Source organism: Pundamilia nyererei, unplaced genomic scaffold (genome assembly GCF_000239375.1).
Source record: "Pundamilia nyererei isolate P.nyererei 1_Seehausen unplaced genomic scaffold, PunNye1.0 scaffold00169, whole genome shotgun sequence".
Taxonomy (NCBI): Eukaryota; Metazoa; Chordata; class Actinopteri; order Cichliformes; family Cichlidae; genus Pundamilia; species Pundamilia nyererei.
In genome coordinates this window covers 508,235-528,628 of record NW_005187570.1, presented here as the reverse complement: position 1 = coordinate 528,628, position 20,394 = coordinate 508,235, and the positions used below count along the sequence as shown (strand labels likewise).

The following is a 20,394-nucleotide window of genomic DNA, read 5'->3' as shown; positions in this document are numbered from 1 at the left end:
ACCCACAATCAGGTCTGAGGGATTAGCACTGGTCTGGTACTAAAAAACTCCAACAAACAAAACCTGACATTTTGAGTTATTATGTTGAAAATGTAAAATAATAAACCAGTACTTGTACCTGTGCTGTAAACATACTAACATCTATATTTGTGCCAATTCTATGTTTGGAATTCAGGCAGGTCTCGCGATATAATTACGACTATGGCTCAGAAATAAAAATGAATGAGCTCAATTACTTGAAGAGTCACTAATATGGTATTTCCAAACCAACTACTCACCATGTACTGTACAGGGCTGATAAAGTTAAGAAGTGATTATAAGGGTCAGCTATCCAAATGCCAACTTCCAAAATCCTTTCTCATTTGTTCTTGAGTAATTACACATTTATAACAAAGTGTGTTGATGCGTATTGTCACAAAGTTATGGCAGTGAAAGCCAAACAGATGCGATGTTCCATGTCGTGAGTAATTCAACTCTAAAATGAAGCTCTGACACTGAGCAGCAGAGAGAGCTTCAGAGGAGTTTGAACGCCTACAGCAGTCAGGTTAGACTCTACTCCCACGTGTGGGAACATTAGTCACACCTCGTTAATTTCCCCAGCACTGATGACGGAATCAGGTCGCGTATAAAAGCTGCACCTGTCCACCATTGGACAGCCAGTGGAGCAGAGACGGACTGAGTGCGTCAGCTGGTCCTCACAGAAAAGAGCAAGAAAAACAAAAGAAAATGAGTTTGACTGTCTCTGTTTGCGGCGTGTCTCTGCTGTTACTGCTTCATTTCGTAGGAGCCAAACCCGTTTCTGACCTTCAGGTGAGTTTACCTGAGCTTTCAGCTGGTGTAAATGTCTCCTTTTATAATGATGAGTTATTTATTGCTGAATCTTTGCGGATTAGTTTCTTAGCACTGTGCAGAAATGGCAACTTTATTCTAAAAGCATCTTTATTTCATTTCTCCTCAGAGTTTCAAGCAGCTTTTAGAAGAGGAGATCAACGCCTCACCGTTACTCCCCGCAGACGAGACTGAGGTGGAGGGGAAAGACCTGCACACGGGCAAGTCGGTGTTCGGAGCGCCAGAGGAACAGCCATGGGACTCCTCTGACCCCAGTAACTCCGCACTGGTGGCTAAACAGAACCTCCTTTCCCGCATCTTCAAAGATCTCGTGAGGACCTCCAAGCGCTCATGGAGCCGGAATAAGAAGGGTGGGATGAGGAGCTGTTTCGGGGTCCGATTAGAGAGGATCGGTTCCTTCAGTGGGCTGGGATGCTAAAGGTAAGAAGCAGAAAACTTTCCGTTTAACGCTATTTGGAATAGTTGCAAGACAGAAAAAAAGACAAACATAGTTTCAATGTCTTTCTTTTCATTCTGAGTAACAGAAACAATTTGCGCCACTAAATGTTACATTTTATGAATAAATGCAGTTAAAATATTGTCTTGATGCAGAGGTATTTTGCGTTCATGTATAACTTGATATGATTTGTTAATATGAATATAAATCGATGGTAGAAGCAGTATTATGGTCCCTATGTGGAAGATTTAAGTCACATCCTATTTTATTTATTTATTTTTAATAAATATCATTATACATATAATTAATCAGATCGGATTTCGTATGTCATTGTGTGAGAACAGCTGGGCAGTTCTAGCAGGTGAGGGTGGCTCTTCACTGGGACTAATAACGTGTTGTTCTGTCAGCAGGCGGGGACCTTCAGCGCATCAGTGTGAAACGCAACCAAGAGCCGAGCTCCCCTCACACCACAAGGTTTTGACTGACACTTTAAAGGGCGGTTGATTCAGACTCTGCTGTACATGGTTCATATTCAAAACTGTGTTTTCCTTTTTCAAATGTGAGCTGTTAAATTATTATAAATGTATTTATTATTTATTTTTTGCTGTTGTATAAGAGTTGCCTTGTAATAGAATGTACTGCAGTAAAACAGTTATTTTGCATAATTGCTGAGTGTTGCATTCAATTCTTTCCTGACATAATTTAAAGCAGCTCCAGACTTTCCCAGGAAATATTTTAATGAGATATATACACGTGAAATAAAGGTGTCTGTGATATGGGGAGCCGGTACCTGAAGGATTTGTTTGGTTTGTTTCATTTGATCATGTGATCACCTGATAGGAAACAAGATCACTTCTGCTGATTTTATTGCTTCCATTAGGAGCAATATAGACGTTTTTTTTTAAATGCCTATATTTCTTAAAATATAATGAATATATTTTTTTAAATTTCCGTGAATGCCCTCTGACTCTCACCCCATGATAGCTGAGCTAGGAGCCATCCCACCCTGAACTGGTTAGCAGGAGATGGGTGGATGAAAATAAAAAGCTGCTGGGTTAGGCTTCACAAGCAGTCCATAGTCAAAGCTCTCATATTTGAGTATTTGAGGTACAAGATATAAATCACAGCTTTCAGAGACACGGCATATGAAACATTTGGTTCCACATGTTCTTGATTGTACATGCCAGTAGACCAAAATGAAAAAAACAAGCAAACAATTAATGTTAAAAATGACAAAATGAATCAAACTGAATTTCACCAAATTTCTAAAACTTTGTTGTAATTTCTCAACCAGTCTCAGAACAAAAAAGAAACCAATAAAAATTTTCAAATGATGAGCAAAAGTACAAAAATGAAGTATTTTTTAAAATATACTTTTTGGCTTTATTAGACAGAAACAGTGAAGGCTGACAGGAAAGTGAAGGAGAGAATGGAAGACATGCAGCAAAGGACCAGGTCCAAACCCGGCCGCCTGCTCTCAGCCATGCTACATATGGTCGTCTGCTCATCCAACTGAGCTAAACTGGTGCCCAAAAATAGACACTTTTTTTATTATGTCAGTGACTACTTCACAGATAAATGTGCTCTGTCACTGCACTGTTTCTGTGCTGTTTGGATGAAAGCAGAATGTAAAATATATTAGCCTGACATCAGCCTTATTTATCTTGTTTTAGATATTGTCTAATAGCTTCACTGCATGAAACTTCATTGTGTTTCGTCTGATACATTATATAATTTTATATGAATCATATAATATTCTGCTGTACAGTAACAAGTAAATATCTTACAAAAAGAAGAAAAGAAGTGCTTCATAACTGATGGCTAATCCTGCAGGTTGGCAGGTAGAAGTACAACGCACACAAACAGTAAGACTGGCTAAATATGTGGGGTCAGTCAGTCGGGATTAAATACCAGCCCCTCGGTCAACGAACATCTAAAAGTTGGAACTGAATAGTTTTTTATTGACCACTCAAAGGGTTCCAACCAAATATAAACAATAAAAAATGTGCAGTTTATTTTCACTCACTTGAGTAAACATTATTTTTGTGATATTTGTGTGATGAAACCAACTGAATGTTTACATTTACATTGTGTTGAAATCTTCAATTATAAAATAAAACACCCATGAGTTATGACAAAAAGTATTCCTTTGTGGTCAAGTATTTCTTACCGAAGAGGAAATAAAGTATGTTTTACCTACTTATTACTTAACACAGGTGTTGTTGACTGTCGTTAGAACCTCATTTCAAGTTGTTGCCAGTCAAGGGCAGGATCTATTAGTGAAACAAACCTAATTAGTAGTGAAGCTTGTCAGGTGGGCATGTATACACTCGTAGAGTATTAGATGCTTCCTTTAGTTACTACTTCTCAATTTTTTCACCCATTCCTCATGACTATTGTTCCAATATAGACACATTTTACCAGCACAACCAGTCCAAACTATGTCGGGGCCTTTTTAAATTGTATGACTGTTTTCATCAGTTAGACACAAATACCTCAAATAATACGAGTGAGTATCTGCTCAAACACTGGATCAACCTTCTGTTGTCATTAACTGGCTGATTTGCAACAGTCAAAATTAAAGTCCACACAATAATTATCTGTTCTTAATGCCCCCAATAGCACTCACAGAAAACTGGTTTAAATTCCTCGATGCATGAGCAACAAAAATCTATCGGAAAAACAAGAAACCCAAAATTGCCATAGCAACACTACAAGATAATAAATGACACGATAGATTAGAAGCAGTACAAATTTGCATTATTATGTCACAGTGAACTAAAATATTTAATCAAATGGATACAAAAGAAAACCTACAATGACTCACAGATAGATGTAGAACTTAAGAAGTTAGAAATTAGAAGTTGGTAACATCCTGGTGGAAAGCAAACAAAATCATTAAATCGTCACCATCACCATATATTATTGTATTATTGTCTAAAGTCCATCATTCAAGCTCGGGTCCTCTACCAGAGCCCTGGGAGTTTTAGGGTGCTGCACAGCATCTTAGCTGTTTCCAGGATTGCACTCTTCTGGACAGAGATCTCCGATGTTGTTCCTGGGATCTGCTGGAGCCACTCGCCTAGCTTGGGAGTCACTGCACCAAGTACTCCGATTACCACTGGGACCACTGTTACGGTTAGAAAAACTGCTGGCCGTTTCAGCAGTTTTTCTAACCGTGGCCATGGCATTGTTGGTAAGTGTTTGTGGTCACCATTACTGAAAGCAGGCCTTTTGAATAAAAGGGTAGGAGTGCTACAATGTTACTGTAGATCAGGGGTCCCCAATCCCATACCACGAGGGCCGGTGTCCCTGCAGGTTTTAGATGTGTCATGATCCATCACAGCTGATTTAAATGGATAAATTACCTTCTCAACATGTCTTGAAGTTCTTCAGAGGCCTGGTAATTAACTAATCATGTGATTCAGGTGTGTTGACCCAGGGCGAGATCTAAAACCTGCAGGACACCGGCCCTCGTGGACTGGGATTGGGGACCCCTGCTGTACAATATGCCGGCCACTTTGTTGTGGCGTTTCATTCTCTATAGATCTTGTGCTGAAAGCTTGTTTCTGTACTGCCACAATTAGTGCCTTGTTCAGCCACTCTGGGATTTCTGGATTTCAGCCACTTTCTCTATCTGCTCGTGAAGGATGTTCTTTGCAGATAAGGGAATCTGCCAGTTGCCCTTGGTTAAGTCTAGCATCGTAAAAAAAAAAACTAGCTCTGCCCAACTGGTCCAGGAGCTCGTCGATCAAACATCAAACCTCATTCAACTTCAACACAGAACCATATGGACCCATGTTTCTTTAGTACAAGAACTATGGGGCTGTGCGACTCTTCCATGCACTGTTTGACTCTTCTATCATTCCCAGCTTGAGCAGTTCAAACAATTCCTTTTGCACAGTTTGTCTCTGGCGTTCAGGTAACCTCTGAACGTGCTGTCACATCAGGCCGCATTTCAAAATGTTGCTCCATGGCATTTGTACAGCCGGGCAGGGGGGAGAACACATCTGCAAAAACTGCTATTGCAACACAGCAAAATCTGCTCTCTGGGCCTGTATGAGATGGTTATCACAATAGGGGGAGGCCAGAAAGCTGAAATTTGGCACCTCCAGCCACCGGAGAAGGGTCTGGAGAAGCTACAGGGTCACCAGAGAAGCTACAAGGAGAGACTAATACAAGCACTTTGTCTCCCAGTGAAAATTGCCAGAATCTAGCCGCTCCCTTTGTACGGGCGCTCCTGGGCCTGGAGGAAATTTTCCTCAGCACCACTGTGGAAAAAACTCCTGGCACGACCCGGATGCTTGGGCAGTTTTTATTTGATTGATGTGCTCTTGAACTTTGCAGCGCTCTTCCTTTATCTTCGCTGTCAGTTTCTGTCACGCCAGCTCCTGTGTCTGGATGAAAATGCTCCTCTCCGGCCCCAGCAGCTACTGGAATAGGTAATGCATGATTAAATGATGCTCATCAGTTGTGAAGATCAGCCTCCCCTGCTTCCACACCCTAAACCCGCTGCTCCACCCCACCACAGCTGGACTCTCATTCTTATTTGGATTCAGGGCTGAACCTGCTCTCATCTGCAAGGATAATTGGGGCACCAGTGGCAGACCTGCTAGTTGTAGTGTTCTCTAGGTCCGTTCACGAATGTTTTGTTTGAAAATGCAGTAGTAGCTTACTGGTGATCTGGCTCTAGCAGTGCTTTTCCTGCTCCACCTTGCCCCAAACCCAGATAGTGTGATGACCCTTTAATTTTTTTAAAGGAGTTTATTCTGAAGTTAATTTGTTTACAAGAAAGTGAAATTAGTTGTTGTTGTTGTTCATTAAATTATTGTTTTTTTTGTTTGTGTTTGTGTTCATTCAATTACTGAGGATTCTGTGACTTGGTGGTCCAAATGAGACTGCTACAATAATAAATACGATTTTATTTATTTAGACCTACCAAAATCCCAGCAGTGAGTTTAGCAGTTACTACTTGTCAGTCACTATAACTGCATGAAATATAAAAGATTTCCTGTATCTGTCTGTATGAAAGCAGAGCTGAATCCGTCTTTTAGAGACAGTACTTCACCTAAATTCATAATCATTTAATTCACTGCTATATTTGATTAAAGTTATCACAAGACTTGTGAGTGATACGTGTAGTGTTTTGTTTTTCCTTTGCTTCTCACAGCAGGTCAGTGATGACCGACAATTAAAAATGTTGTAATCATCCAAAGGTGACAGACTTTAAAATACACTTTCAAGAAAAGAACATTAGGCAATGTAAACAGCCCATTAGCAGAGTGGACCCCCCCCCCCCCCCCATTTTTATTCCTTCCACTAAAAGATGATTTCTCAGAGCAATTATTACGAGGTGACCGTACAACTATTACATCTGTGTCTTCATTTAGTAACACTATCATGTTGTCACATTAGTTTACTACTTCCTGTAACTCAGTGACAACAGTGTCCCGTGTGAGGTGGGGAGGCTCTGGAGAATGTTTCTCAAGCAAAGTAGCATATGTAAGCGGCTATGTCATAAGAATACTAGCATACAATGCTTTAAAAGGAGCATTTTCCGACAGCTCGTGTTATCAGAATTAGGTGTCAGGCATGCCGGTCCAATTCCTGGCATACCTATGTGGGTTAACCTTAAGTATAAAAGAGAGTGCTGCTGTTGGCTCCGGCATCCAAACACCTACAAGTCAAAGAAGAAAAAGAGAATTTATCCATTCATCCAACTACTAACACGAGCTGCAGCAACCCACAGAGCAACATGCGTCTGTCTTCTATATCGCTCTGTAGCCTCCTTCTCATTTTAAAGCTGCAGCTGACTAGTACATATCCCATCAGCACTGGCTTGACTGACACTGACATGGACATCTTGAAGGTAAGTCTCTAAAGTCACTAAAGTTTTTCTTGAAAAAGTTGAGTCTTTCTGGGAGTTTCAGGCAATCTGTAGCAGCAATCAGAACAAGGAACTCAATTTTATTCACGTAAAATGTTGAACAACATCCTGCATTTCCTTCCATAGCTGTTCCCAATATTTAGCCTTGATCTCTCATGTGATAAAAGCATAAAGTCTGGTCATTTTTATCTGTCACCTGTGCTCCAACATTGCTTCTAATAATCTCAATAAACTGAGACATAAACTGTTGACAAATACATTTGAGTGCCTCTGTCTATCCTCATCATGCCATAGTTAAATTGCCATGTTTATTATTCAAGACACAGTACAACTTTCATCTGTGTGGATCTTTAAAGGTGCTCCTAAGCAGACTGGAAGAGTCTGTTTCAGACCAAACGGCAGTGGACCAAAATGCCCCTGGACAGAGAGATCTTCTAGACAGCCTTAGCAGAGAGGACGCAGGAGATGGACATCAGCCAGACACCGGACTAGATGAAGCTGAAATCCGGGAGTTTCTTTCAGCCAAGAACCTCAAGAGTGTCCGCAATGATTCATCTAGGAAATCCTCTGGTTGTTTTGGGCGACGGATGGACAGAATAGGCTCCATGAGCTCTCTGGGGTGCAACACTGTGGGAAGATACAGTAAGTTACAGTAACTACACTACAACACGGTTAGAGTAATGTACCACAGATTTAACTCTTACTCTCTTACTCTTCTTTTGCAGATCCAAAGCAAAGATGAAGTCTTACCATCTAAATTCCAAAACTGCAACGTCTCTACCCAAAGATACTTTTATTTAAAGGCTATTTATTTACTAATATTTATTAAATACTGTTGCTCAGCAGAATATTTAAAATAATCAAAGCCAAACTGTTCCTTGTGTACTGTTGAATGTTTTAATAAATGTTTACAACTGCACGTCATTGGCCCTCATCACTGACCATGAGACACAGCCAACATCTTTCAAAAAGGCACAAATGTACGGGAGACTTTTCCTTTGAACTGTCAAATATAAAAACACACACTGAAACATGCAGTGTTGTCTTAATGAAGAAGCTCTTGTCATTCTGAGTAACTGACAGCAGCAGGGAGCTCTATGCAGGACGTTTATATACAGAATTCATTTGATAACAGATTTATTTTTCTGTCTTCATAAAAAAGAGTAATGATCTGACACAGATCATTACTCAACAACATTGATTAATATGCTGAACTGTTTATTGGTGATAATGATTTTCCATTCCCATTTATTTCACTGCCAGTGCGTTACTGCTGATCAGCTGAGTAGTTTAGTGTGTACATGCTTAGCTTGGCACCTGATTGCGTCTCCGAGGTTGATTAAACGCTTTCTAACAAGGAAGTGATGTACAGTGAATTACAGTACAGCTTAGCACTCCATCATCAGTGAGGAGCTCCACTGATTAAAGCTACAATTACATCATCATCAGTGAATTTGAATTTGCTGACCTTTTTAGAGGGTTCAAACCACCTTTCATGGCCACATGGTTTAGATGGCTGTTTGACTGATTGATATATTGATTGTTTCCACTAGATGTATAACAATTCACACTGACTCCACCACACTTTACAAGTCCCCAGCTTGTTAAATAAATTCCCCTTTTAGAGATAATAAAGGGGGAAGAAAAATCACATGTGATTTCTTGTTACAGGCACCGAACAGGGTATTAACCCTATAATGTCCTTTGTATCATATTTAATATGAGTTTCTGAGACCTCTATCTCATGAACATGATCAATACTTGCCATAATTTCAAAATCTTATGGACAAAACTCATTTTTTGTCTAAAATTAACATTGTTGTTAACGAAAAGTTGCCAAAACATCCAATGTATCAAATGCGATACAAAAAATATATAATAAATATATAATAAACATATATCATGCACAACATTATGTAGGAAAAAAAAAGATTTGTGGATTTTGTTATAAGGGCTAATAAACATCTCAGTTCCAAAAAAATCTGAATTTTATGGATATTTTTTGATGGGTTGGGTCTGACAACCCATCTTAAAAATCTCTTCGTCTAGAAATATACTAGGCACGTGCACGACTAGACGACTAATCATTGCTATTGTAACGAGTTGGCACCAGATTTCTCCAAGACATGCTGGAGAAATCTTTCGGCTGGCCTGGGAATGCCTTGATGTTTCTCTGGATAAGCTGGAGGAGCTGGTTGGTGACAGCGAGGTCTCAGCTTCCCTGCTTAGACTGTTGCCCCTACGGCCCAACTTCACAGAAGCAGAAGAAAATGGCGGGGTGGTTTATCGATTTATCATTTTAGATTTAAGGTTTTATTGAAGTGGTTGTCATGAACCATGTGCATCATTCAAGAGTCTGGGGATCTGAGGAAAAGTTGTGTTTTTTAGTTATAGTAAGAGTATGTAATAGTTTTCTTGTCATATTTTATTTTAAGTGTAGTTTGTATGTTTGAAGTAGAGTGTGCAACAAAAGGTATAAAACACTCATACCATCTATAGATTACAGAACTTTAACCAAACCATTGTCAAGAGTAAGTCCACAGTCTTTAATCAACTCTGTCTTCTGATCTTTGCAACATTATTTACTAAACTGGGTTTTAAAAAATTAATTATTTGGTTAGAATCCAAGATGGAGATGAATGGAAAATTGTTTTAAAACTCCACTGGGACATTTCAAACACCTCGTATGCTGTTTGGGTTAACCGATCCCTACGTGTCTCAGACCCTCAGAAAAGATGTCCTAAGAGACTTCTTTAGCGTCTTCATCTTTGTGTTTAGATTGGGATTTTCCTCTACTTTTTTCAAAATCCTGTTCGAGGTTGACAGGTGAAGCCTGGCCCCACCTCAGGTCCAGCTGGACCACAGACTACAATTTCTCTCCTACCTGCAGACTGCTAAAAGTTTGAACTCCAATCTTACACAATGGTTCTTGTTTTTAGAAGATTCAATTTGTCCACCATGTACCGCTTGTACCGGTGATGGAAGACTTTTACCTTACAGCATCTCGAGGCAACTTTTGTTGTATTTGGAACTTTTTTTTTAAGAACTGAAATTACCACCATGGCATTCCTTCCCAGCTTCCACTGGGACCACATCACTAGGTTTGCCTGCTACCTTTGGGTAAGTAGAACTACTTCTTTCCTGAAACAATATTTTTGGTGTCCTTCATTAGTGTTAAAGAATACGTTCCTGCCTCCCCCACATGTCTCCTTCCCCCACTAACAATTCCAAATAGGTTCTTGTCATACATCTTTTTGGATTTTATCACTGATTTTCTCCTCTCAGATAGAAAGACAGTTATATTAACCACTGTGTACAGGTTCTCTGAGGTAGCTCACTGTGTGGCCCTGAAGAAGCTCCCTCAGCCTCCAATTTCAATTCAATTTAATTCAATTTTATATAGCACCAAATCATAACAGCAGTTGACTCAGGGCACTTTAAATTGTAAGATAAAGACTGTATTGTGGAGGTAAGCATGGATGACACAGAGCTCTTAATTCTCACTCCTTCTTTATTCCTCTCCAACATCAACTGAACACATCGCGCCACAAACACAGCAACACACACTTCCTCAACACTGGGTGTGAGTGGAGCCCTCTAGTGGTCCACCACAGTATAATAATACAAGAGCAAGTGCTTTGGATTCTACCGTCAGACAAATGGACAGATCGAAAGATGAAAGCAGGAAGTAGCAGCAGCCTGTGGTTGAATTATCCATTACAATCCATAACTTTGAGTTGTCTTGTGAATATGCCCATAACTCACTCAGTGCTAAAAGCAATCACTGTTTAAAGTTTCAACTGGTTCTCAGCCACCCCATTCCCATCCAATGAAGAGGAACTGGATGTGCTCCCAGTTCAGTCCCATCTGAAGCACAGCTGCTGCAACTGGAACCAAATGAAGGTCGCCCAGCTTTGAACTGCTGACTGCAGTCACTGCTTTAATTTTCATTGTTTGGATGTCTCATAAAGCCAAAGCATCAAGCCATGACATTACGCTCTTTCAGGCTCTCCTGGCTCTGTTTTCATGAGAGAGCACCCAAAAGCTGGGTGCTCAGGATCCACATCCATTCACCACAGCCACAGTCATTTGGTTAGCCTGTTCCTCAAATGATGGAAAGGAGTCCAAACTGTATTGGTCTGAAGTGGATTCAAACAGCAACAACAATGATGAATTCTGGGTAATTTAAATGCATTCCAACAGCTAGCAGTTCAACCATCAGGCCACAGAGACACCTCCTGCTGCAGCATGTCCAGGATCACATTACTTTTCAATCACACCCAGTGCACTCCCTTTATATTCCTTCTTACCACTCAGATTAATGTCCTTGTCTGCTCAAAGCCTGAAGGCAGCTAAAGTCACACTGTGCAAGTATATGTGGCACATCTGTAATGCTGCAAAGCCACATAAATCTCATATTTTATTGCCCAAATACTTTACATTCCCTATAATTCTCCGGCTCTAGCTGGCCATCATAGGTCCTACAAAGTCCTCTGGGACCTTGGTCAGCTGTGGAGGATTGTCCCATGCCAAGAGTGTAAAGAAAAAGCAAAAGCAAATTTAAAAAAAGGTTTTGTATGTTTTAAACATGAGGTCTGAGCATGACAATGGTATTAGTCTTCTCAGCAAAATGAAACAAATGATTCTCTAAATATTATTTATTTATTTCAGTTCTGTTTAGTTTTGAGTGACCTTGTGATTTTTTTTAAATTGCTTTTTAATTTTCTCCAAATAGGAATTTAAAATGACTCCTTAGAATTCAAATCTGCAGGATTATTAGGGGTCTGTGTGAAGCACATCCCTTATTAAATGTGCCATTTATGTGCCTTCTGAATGAGGGAACAAGGCAAAGCTCCACCCATGAAATGCAATCTCTTATCATAGTGCATCAAAGTCTGCACTTCCAAAATGTGCGAAGACCCTAGAAACTAATAAAGACCTCAGGCTCTGATTTGTCTGATTAATACTGTGGAGTTACAGTAAAATGAGAACATGGTGTTTGTGTAACTCTTAACTTTGAAACTCACCGAATACACATTAAAACTCAAATATTTATTTTGTAAATATTTCTTTAAATATGTGAAAATTACTTGTTTGTTATAAAACATGTAAATTTATAATTGATTCTTGAAAGTTGAGTCCATGTAATTCTTGTCTACTTTCTATTAAAGGCCACCTATTATTGAAACATACTCACAGTATATGCTTCTTCTTTTCTATAATACCGCCTGTTCATGCCTGTTCATAATGCAGCCTATAATTTTAGATTATAGGCTGTATTATTCTGACCTTACAAACTCATGGCAGGAAGAAATGCCTTCAGTTATGGTAATAAATCATATTCACGATACTGTTTATATTCCTTTGACTAACATTGTTTCCTTCCTGTCCTAATCTAAACCATGGAACCACGAGCAGCAGTTTTAACCTACTATGGTACGTTTCATTCTTAGGAGTGTAGACAGTGTTAAGTATTTGCATAGTGAAACTGCATTCTTCCCAATACACAGCTCAGAGATCCAAGATGGCTCCTTAGGTCATGCCACTGCTGACTGGAAAGCATGATGATACACAGACACATATACTGTATACATAGACACACACACACACACACACACACACACACACACACGCACACACACGCACACACACGCACACACACGCACACGTCACTTACCACCAAGCGCCACTTAAAGAGACATCTGACCAGCGGCCTTATCATTTAGAGGTGTCAGAATGCACTTGGGGCCGTCTACAAAATGATGGCACTGCCTGTCTGGCGCATGGTAAGTGTATGTAGATGGTTGTGTATGTGAGCCAGTCTGTATATAAAAGCTTGCAGTGCATGCTATAGTATCAGTATTAGCAGAAGAAACATAACATGAGAACTGAGGTTCTGTGGGGTGTATTGGCCCTGCTGTGTCAGCAAACACTGGTTAGCAGCCACATACTGGGGAGGCCCTCATCTGCTAATGACCTGGCTCAGCTCAAGGTAAGAAACCATGTCACACCTGTAATCAACACACCATTTGTGAAAACATTACACTGTGAAGGGTCAGGTACTTTGATATTCAAACAGAGAGAGGGTCAAAGATGAGAAAATAGTTGCATGAATAACATATTTCCTGTTATTACAACATTTAAAAGTCATTCAAAGGCAGTTTCACTGGTATCAGTGTCTTCAATTATAGCATGCTTGTAGGAATGCTACAAGCATTATATAATTGCACAAATGCATCCAGTCCAGTATAACTGATTTATGTTTTACAAAGTAAAGAGTTTTTTTCAAATATAGTTTAAATCAGATCACGTGTTGACATGCTTTTCTATGGATTTGTGAGTATTGAGAGGGCATAACAAGATAAAATGTTGACTGTTGTGATGACACCAAGAAGACACAACAACAGATCAGGCGATTACAAACAAAGCAACACAATGTCAAAAAGTAGTTATCATTAGAGTGTAACCTCACATTGATCTGATCTCAAAGATATACCAGCTTTACTTTGTTCTCCTGATTTTCACTTGTAATTTTAACTTCATCAAAACCTTCATCTTCATTCTTCCTTCATCTTATAATTAGCTGAGGTGAACTAGAAATTAGAGCTCTCTGCTTCCAGAATAACAAGCTGTGGTTTAGCTGTGGCTGAAGTAGACAGTTATTAAGGAGTTTGCTTTGACTCTGACACAGCACTGACAACACATGAACAAAACCTTCACCTTTATTCCTGATATGCTGTTAATATTTGCATACCTATTAAATTAGACAATAAAAACATCCATGGTTTTGAAAGTATGCAGCCTTTGGTTCGTAGTGTGAACATCACAATATCTGTGCACTGATGATAACTGTGATATTTAAATTTTAAACATCGTGAATGATGGGTCCCTCTTGTTTGTTGTTGGCTGAGTGGGTGACTCCAGGTGGGCTCTCAGACTCGGGACCCATCTGCTGACTCTAGTCCATGCTTTGCGGTGGAGATGGTGAGTCCCAACCCTGGGACCCCAGGTAGGGTGTAGTAGGGATTTAGATGATCAGCTGATGAACTGGGTCTTTCCTGGCTACCTTGGTGGCCCCACACAACTCGTCACTGCTGTGTGTTTTTCAATTTGATCGGCACCCGAGGCATTGAGTGTGAGCATTGTTGACCAGCTGTCGGGTGCTCATGTCACAACTGTCAATCTTAAAAGCACTCTATTTTTCATACAGTCATACTCATCCTTTATATCTCAAAAACTCACTTGCACCATAAGGTCTGTATTTAAAAGCTTGCAGTGTACACTATAGTATCAGTATTAGCAGAAGAAACATAACATAGGAACTGAGATTCTGTGAGGCGTAATAATCCAGTGTGAGAGTCAGCTGGGTTAACTGTTGCTTCCTGTTTACCTAGCTGAGGCAGCTTTTATTCCTCCTTTTCTGACAGACAGACCCCCACTGTCAATAAATTCCTCACACAAGTTTATAGCTAAACCAACTGATTTGAGATGCTGGAGGTCAGGGTTCAGCAACTTCATCTCATTCTAAAAGTCCACTATTGTCCTTTAAACAAGGGTTGACAAACAATCCTCATCACCTGGGACCTTTCTTTTGGCTCACGCTGGGATGGCCGGCCTCTTGTGGGGTTGGTTACCCATTGGTTCTCTGGGGCCCTTGTCCTTTGGCAGTGGGGGCTCCATGTGGAGCCTCCCTCTTCCTTCACGTGGTTGTCATCGAGATGTGTGGCCTCAGGTCTTCACTATTCTTGGGGGTCCGTAGACAGCCTGGGTCTCATGGTCTAATGGACCTGACTCTGGCTCCCATGGGGGTGTTGTTGCAGCCTGTCATCCTCATTATGTATACACACCCACACCCACCCACCCACCCACCCACACACACACACACACACACTTGCACGTCCCACCTGATTTATTAGATGCTTTATGATTTCTACAACAGTCTTTGCTGGAACGCTTTGAGGAGACATTGGATGAAGTGGTCCAGAAAGAAGACTTGGAAGCTTATTATGACGACATGAACCAAGAGCCCAAAAGCAGCCAGGCCAGCCAAGGATGGGACCAAGAGGGGAACCAAGAACCTCTGATATCTGAAAAAGCCCAACCACTAACTGAGGGCAAGACTGTGAATCAGAGGAGCCGCCTCCAGGACCTGCTGATGGCCACCAGGAAACGCACCTCTGGCTGTTTTGGAGCCAGGATCGATCGAATAGGAAATGTCAGTGGCTTGGGATGCAATAGTGGAAGAGGTAGGACTGCAGTCGGAGAAGCAAAACACAAATTTGAATTAAATTTGTTAAATAAATACAGAGCATTAGAACATGTCAACCCTCAAAAATGTGCATGCAGTTGGATTTTGACTAAATGTGCATTCACATATTCTACAAGTTCTTAACTTGACAACATGACAATTGTGTTGATGTGTTTTCTCACTTGTTATTCTTTCGGGCTGCTGCCTTTCAGGGTTGGCACAGCATTGAGCCTTCATCTGCCTCCATCACACCAACTTCCTCTGCACATGTCCAAACTATCTCAGCTTTGCCTTAAACATTGACCTTCTTCACACTATTCATTGTAAAGATGTTTTGGACAGTCCACTTTTGTTCATACTATAAAGTACGCCAAGTAATAATTTGCAGAACACATTTATGTTGGTTGACACTTAATTTTATTTATTTTTTAAATGAAATATAAATACTTAAAGTTTAAGTAGAAGTTGGAAATAAATGCATTTGAAAGATGATGATGGTACCAGGATTGCAACATGACCAGTTAAATAACAGTACTGTCTTCTTTTTGTGCTTGTGTCATTGTCCTCCTAGGATAGTCCAGCCTTTTCCCGGGGCGCATGACGAATTCTGCTGTTGGAACTGAAATTATATCAGAGAAATATAGAGTTTGGAAAAGTATGGTTTTGTATTAGTTGCATTTCAACTTTGTGTATCTATTTTGCATGTTTCTGTGTCAGACATGAGAAACTGGCTGTTTTTCAAGTAGGTAATTGATTCGATAAGTCCATTGTAGATGAGCAACATAAACACTTTAATGGAAAAGAGTTAAACAACTACTGTAACTGCATGTGGGGGTCTAACAAAAATAAACATATTTTTTTCTTACATGAAGGATTCTCTCTATTTTATAGACAGAATAAAAAGTAGAATTTAAATAGTATTTGAGATTGCAGTGTGCACATTGAGGAGCGGAGTGACTGATGCTGCTATAAAAGAATACGGCTCTCACAACAACAAAGTGGTAAAGTATGTGAAACATTTTACTGCATATATGACACACTGCAGGAGGACAGTGGTTGTCCACACTGAGGTTTTTATTAAAAAGGGAAATAGTTGTTCCGTGTTACTGTTGGCTTCCATCACCATGACATACTTAAGATTCAAACAAACTTTTTACAATTTTTCTGATAATTTGCTAATTGTGAAATAGACTGATAGTTACCAATAGAGCTGTCAACAAGGTTAGGTTTCTTTAGTAGAGGAGTTACCTTAGCAAAGCCAAATAAATGACTCAAGGCACCGAACGGAAGCAGTTTGAGGACATCACATTATTTATGTGATTTAAGTGATTGATAAATGTGTTACAATCATCATCAGAAAGTAACAGAGCGTGCTGAGATGGAGGAGAAACAATACAGTTGATAGTATCCAATGATAAACGGAAATTTTCTTATAGCAAGATTACTGACATAAGAGGATCGAGCTTGAGAGACTTCCAACTGCCCTCCAAGGTGCTCAGGAACTTTTACTCGTGCACCATAGAGAGCATCCTGACGGGAAACATCTTAACCTGGTTCGGGAACAGCACCATGCAGGACAGACGAGCTCTACAGAGGGTTGTGCGGTCAGCTGAGCGCACCATCCGCTCCGAGCTCCCTGACCTGCACTCAATCTACAGCAGGCGGTGCTGGACCAAGGCCAGGAAGATCGTGAAGGACCTCAGCCATCCCAACAACAGACTGTTCTCTCTGTTGAGGTCAGGAAAGCGATTCCGCTCCCTGAAGACCAACACAGAGAGACTGAGGAGGAGCTTCTTCCCGCAGGCGATACGGTCTCTCAATCACACCACCACACATTCCTGACCCACACATACAGTTCTTACACACACTGGACTTTCTGGACGTTGTTTTCACTTCATCACTTAAATCACTTTAAGCATATTTGCACTGCACAAGACATAATGTGGATTGCACAACACTGGACATTATATTCTTCATTTCCAGTTAATACTTGTACAGCTGCTGTTATTGTGTATATATTTATTCATATTTCTTCATACATTCTTATATAGTTCTATATTGTGTATTTTGTTGTACAGTTATTTTATTTTCAACTTTAATTTATATATTTTATCTTATTCTCCCAGTTAAATTTACCCTTCATTCTAATTTGTGTTGTACAGTTATTTCATTTTTAACCTTAATTTATATTTTATTCCTTCCTAGTTAAATTTACCTTTTTTGTTTTCTTTAGGTCACGAGCAGTTGTCCAAGCATTTCACTGCATACTGTGTATGACTGTGTACGTGACAAATAAAATTTGAATTTGAGTAAGAGTGAATGAGCTCTTTGAAGTGTTCACAGTAGACAACCAAACCTCGGGACTTCTGCAGTCATCCTGCTTTTCGATGGAAATATTGAAGGCTGCAAGTTTTATTAATTAACCAGGGTGAGTGGAAATTGACAGAGCAAGGGCCACTTTGTAAGGAGTGACCTGATTGAGAATGGCAAGAAACTGTTTGTTTTAATAAACACTTTCTTGCCTTTCTCAATCATTATGAACCTTAAAAGAGCTGTGAAAGCTCAAACGGATCATCGGGCATAAAAATGTCTTTTTTTAAAGCTTACAGCTGTTCCACTTCCTTTGGCAAAGATGTGAGGAGTACAAATGAACTGGAACTCTAGAATATAGTTTTTAAAAATACCACACTTTATTATCACACTGCCAGGCCAAAAAGATTAACATTAAATCCAGATTCTCATTATAGAACAAGTCCTTTAAAATATAAGACTACAAACTGAGTGGCTGTTTATTACAAGTTTTTTTGGTGGCGTAAGCTACACACAAAATCAGGGTTCTCGCTGTGTTGGGCCCTAGCTTTCCACGCCTTTTAGATGGCAGCCCAGGTGGTAAACACAAGGCAGCATGGACTAGTCCAGCCTCAACCAGTCTCAGGTGAATCTGCCTGGCATCAACCCAACATGAGCGCAGGAGCAGAGCTTCCACAGAAGCAGCACAAGGAAATTAGCTCTTTCCTCCTGTGGGGTATCCCAAGCAAAGACAGGCTGACAAGTGGAAGTATGCCCGGGGCCATCCTCAAGCTGTGCTGGAAAGAACCTTGTTTGCTTTACGCTGGAAATTATACATAAGAGATTTAAGGGCTAGCAGGCAGATGATGCCAGACAAAAATGTAGTTAAAATATGGGCATAACGTGTAAAATAAACAAGAGGCAGAGGCAGCAGAATCAGCAAAAAAGGATTCAAAGAGTATATATGATAGAGGTAATCTTGTGCATGGTTTCACAGTGAATGGGGTTTGAGATGAGGACAAACAGTAGGTATTTTCCATCTGGAAACATCTGCATGTAACATTATTTCATTTCATTTATTTATTTATTTCACACTTGGTCAACAGTTTCCACAGTTAGTTCTTTCAAACAAACCAACTACACTTTCTGTCAGTAAAGCACTGCAACCACGTGTGAAAAGGAGCAGGCAGAAGAATATATTCTTATTAAACCCTGCCCCCCATCTACAATCCAACTTATATCGCAAGTGGGCACCAAAAGTCAAGGAACAAACTAACATTAACACTTATTTCCAGTCCTAACTCAAACCAAACAACAAATTTACAGTAAGAATATATCACTCCACATAGTAACAAGGAGAAAAGATAAGTAAATAAAATAAATGAAACAAAAAATAATGGATCCTTATTCAATTAACTCCAACTTCATTCACATTATGAGACACGAAATTAAGTCACTTGGGGACATTACACCCCAGTTTTATTTATATCATGCCAAATCATTAATCACAAGTACTGAAGTACTCCCACTAGGTTTAAATCTGGGACTCTCCACCATTTGACCTTAGAACTGAAGAAGCTTCTCGGATGAGAGGGGAAACATCTTCAAGCGACTTAAAGAAGTCCAGACGCTTTTCTTTGCAAGCTCCTTTGACTACAATGACCTGGATGACTGAGAACCTTCACAGACACAAGTACTGAAGGTGCTTTAAATTATTATCGTGAATAACTTAGTCTTGTATAGTAGCTTAAAAAAAGGGTTGACTCATCAAAGTCGCCCCCTTTGGCAGATATAACAGCTGAAGACAGTCGTGGCTTCTTTCTACAATAGAAATCAAATATTCTCCCATATCTGTAGCAGAAGTTCCCATAAACGTGGACCTTGTAGGTTGCTTTGCTTTCACTCTTCTGTCCTGTTCAAACCAGCTCGATGGGGTTTAAGTCTGGAGACTGTGCTGGACTCCATGTTTTCAAGCTCACCACCTTGTTCTTTGTTCCTGAGGTAGTTCTGGCACAGCTTGGATTTAGGTTTTGGGTCTTTATGTTGCTGTAGGATGAAGCCCTGACCAACCAAGGTCATACCAGAGGGTCCTGCATGATGCTGCAGAATGCTGTGGTTTTGGTTCAGGGTGCCTGTCACTCTGTACAAGTCACCGGCAAACAGCCCCAGACCATCACACTTCCTCCTCCATGTTTGACAGTCGATGCCACACACTGTGGAACCATCCTTCACCTACTCCACCGCAAAGATCCTGTGTGATGATCTCAAGATTTCAAATGTTGATCCATCAGTCCATAATACCTTCTTCCAGTCTTCAGTAGTCCAATGGTGGTGTTTCACGGCCCAGCCAAGCCTCTTTGTCTTATTCTGACGTCTGGCTTTCTTGCTGCAACTCGTCCTGTCAAACCTGCAGCTCAAAGTCTTCTCTTCACAGCTGAAACTGAGACTTTCTTACTACGACCACTATTAAGCTGCTTGAAGCTGTTGTCCTGTCAGCCGCCTATCACACAGCTGTTAACTTGTCCTCTGATTGAGTCGTGTCTTTGGGTCTGCAGACCTCTTCCTGTCAGTTTGTTTCTGAGCCTTTGGATGGTGAAGGAAACTGGACTCACTGACACCTTGACTTTCTTTGCAGTTTCTCTGTAGGACAGACCGACATTTATAAGTGTTATGATGGTCTGTCTC

At 40.3% G+C, this 20,394-nt stretch overlaps 3 protein-coding genes across 4 annotated transcripts; all 3 read left to right on the top strand.

Moving 5' to 3' along the window:
* The first annotated feature begins 536 nt into the window (after positions 1-536).
* Positions 537-2,074, top strand: nppal (natriuretic peptide A-like). 2 transcript variants are annotated; one of them, XM_005745872.1, is made up of 3 exons: positions 537-810; positions 959-1,269; positions 1,693-2,074. In XM_005745872.1, exons 1-2 carry the CDS (start codon positions 727-729, stop codon positions 1,265-1,267), a joined length of 393 nt encoding a protein of 130 aa, XP_005745929.1. In that variant the 5' UTR covers positions 537-726; the 3' UTR covers positions 1,268-1,269; positions 1,693-2,074. The 2 variants fall into 2 exon arrangements, with proteins under 2 accessions (XP_005745929.1, XP_005745928.1); XM_005745871.2 differs by having other exon boundaries at positions 538-810; positions 1,696-2,074.
* A 4,856-nt stretch (positions 2,075-6,930) lies between these two features.
* On the top strand, positions 6,931-8,091 carry nppb (natriuretic peptide B). The gene is made up of 3 exons (XM_013914053.1): positions 6,931-7,154; positions 7,529-7,814; positions 7,898-8,091. Exons 1-3 carry the CDS (start codon positions 7,041-7,043, stop codon positions 7,912-7,914), a joined length of 417 nt encoding a protein of 138 aa, XP_013769507.1. The 5' UTR covers positions 6,931-7,040; the 3' UTR covers positions 7,915-8,091.
* A 4,856-nt stretch (positions 8,092-12,947) lies between these two features.
* nppa (natriuretic peptide A) lies at positions 12,948-16,287 on the top strand. The gene is made up of 3 exons (XM_013914051.1): positions 12,948-13,164; positions 15,112-15,418; positions 15,992-16,287. The coding sequence occupies exons 1-3, from the start codon at positions 13,054-13,056 to the stop codon at positions 15,994-15,996; spliced, it is 423 nt and encodes a 140-aa protein (XP_013769505.1). The 5' UTR covers positions 12,948-13,053; the 3' UTR covers positions 15,997-16,287.
* Positions 16,288-20,394: the final 4,107 nt, after the last annotated feature.

Excerpts from the sequence above, each read along its gene's own strand:
- nppa (XM_013914051.1), top strand. The coding sequence starts at position 13,054 with ATGAGAACTGAGGTTCTGTGGGGTGTATTGGCCCTGCTGTGTCAGCAA. Across the intron at positions 13,165-15,111 it reads ATGACCTGGCTCAGCTCAAG|TCTTTGCTGGAACGCTTTGA; the intron begins GTAAGAAACCAT and ends TTTCTACAACAG.
- nppal (XM_005745872.1), top strand. The coding sequence starts at position 727 with ATGAGTTTGACTGTCTCTGTTTGCGGCGTGTCTCTGCTGTTACTGCTT. Across the intron at positions 811-958 it reads AACCCGTTTCTGACCTTCAG|AGTTTCAAGCAGCTTTTAGA; the intron begins GTGAGTTTACCT and ends ATTTCTCCTCAG.
- nppb (XM_013914053.1), top strand. The coding sequence starts at position 7,041 with ATGCGTCTGTCTTCTATATCGCTCTGTAGCCTCCTTCTCATTTTAAAG. Across the intron at positions 7,155-7,528 it reads CTGACATGGACATCTTGAAG|GTGCTCCTAAGCAGACTGGA; the intron begins GTAAGTCTCTAA and ends GGATCTTTAAAG.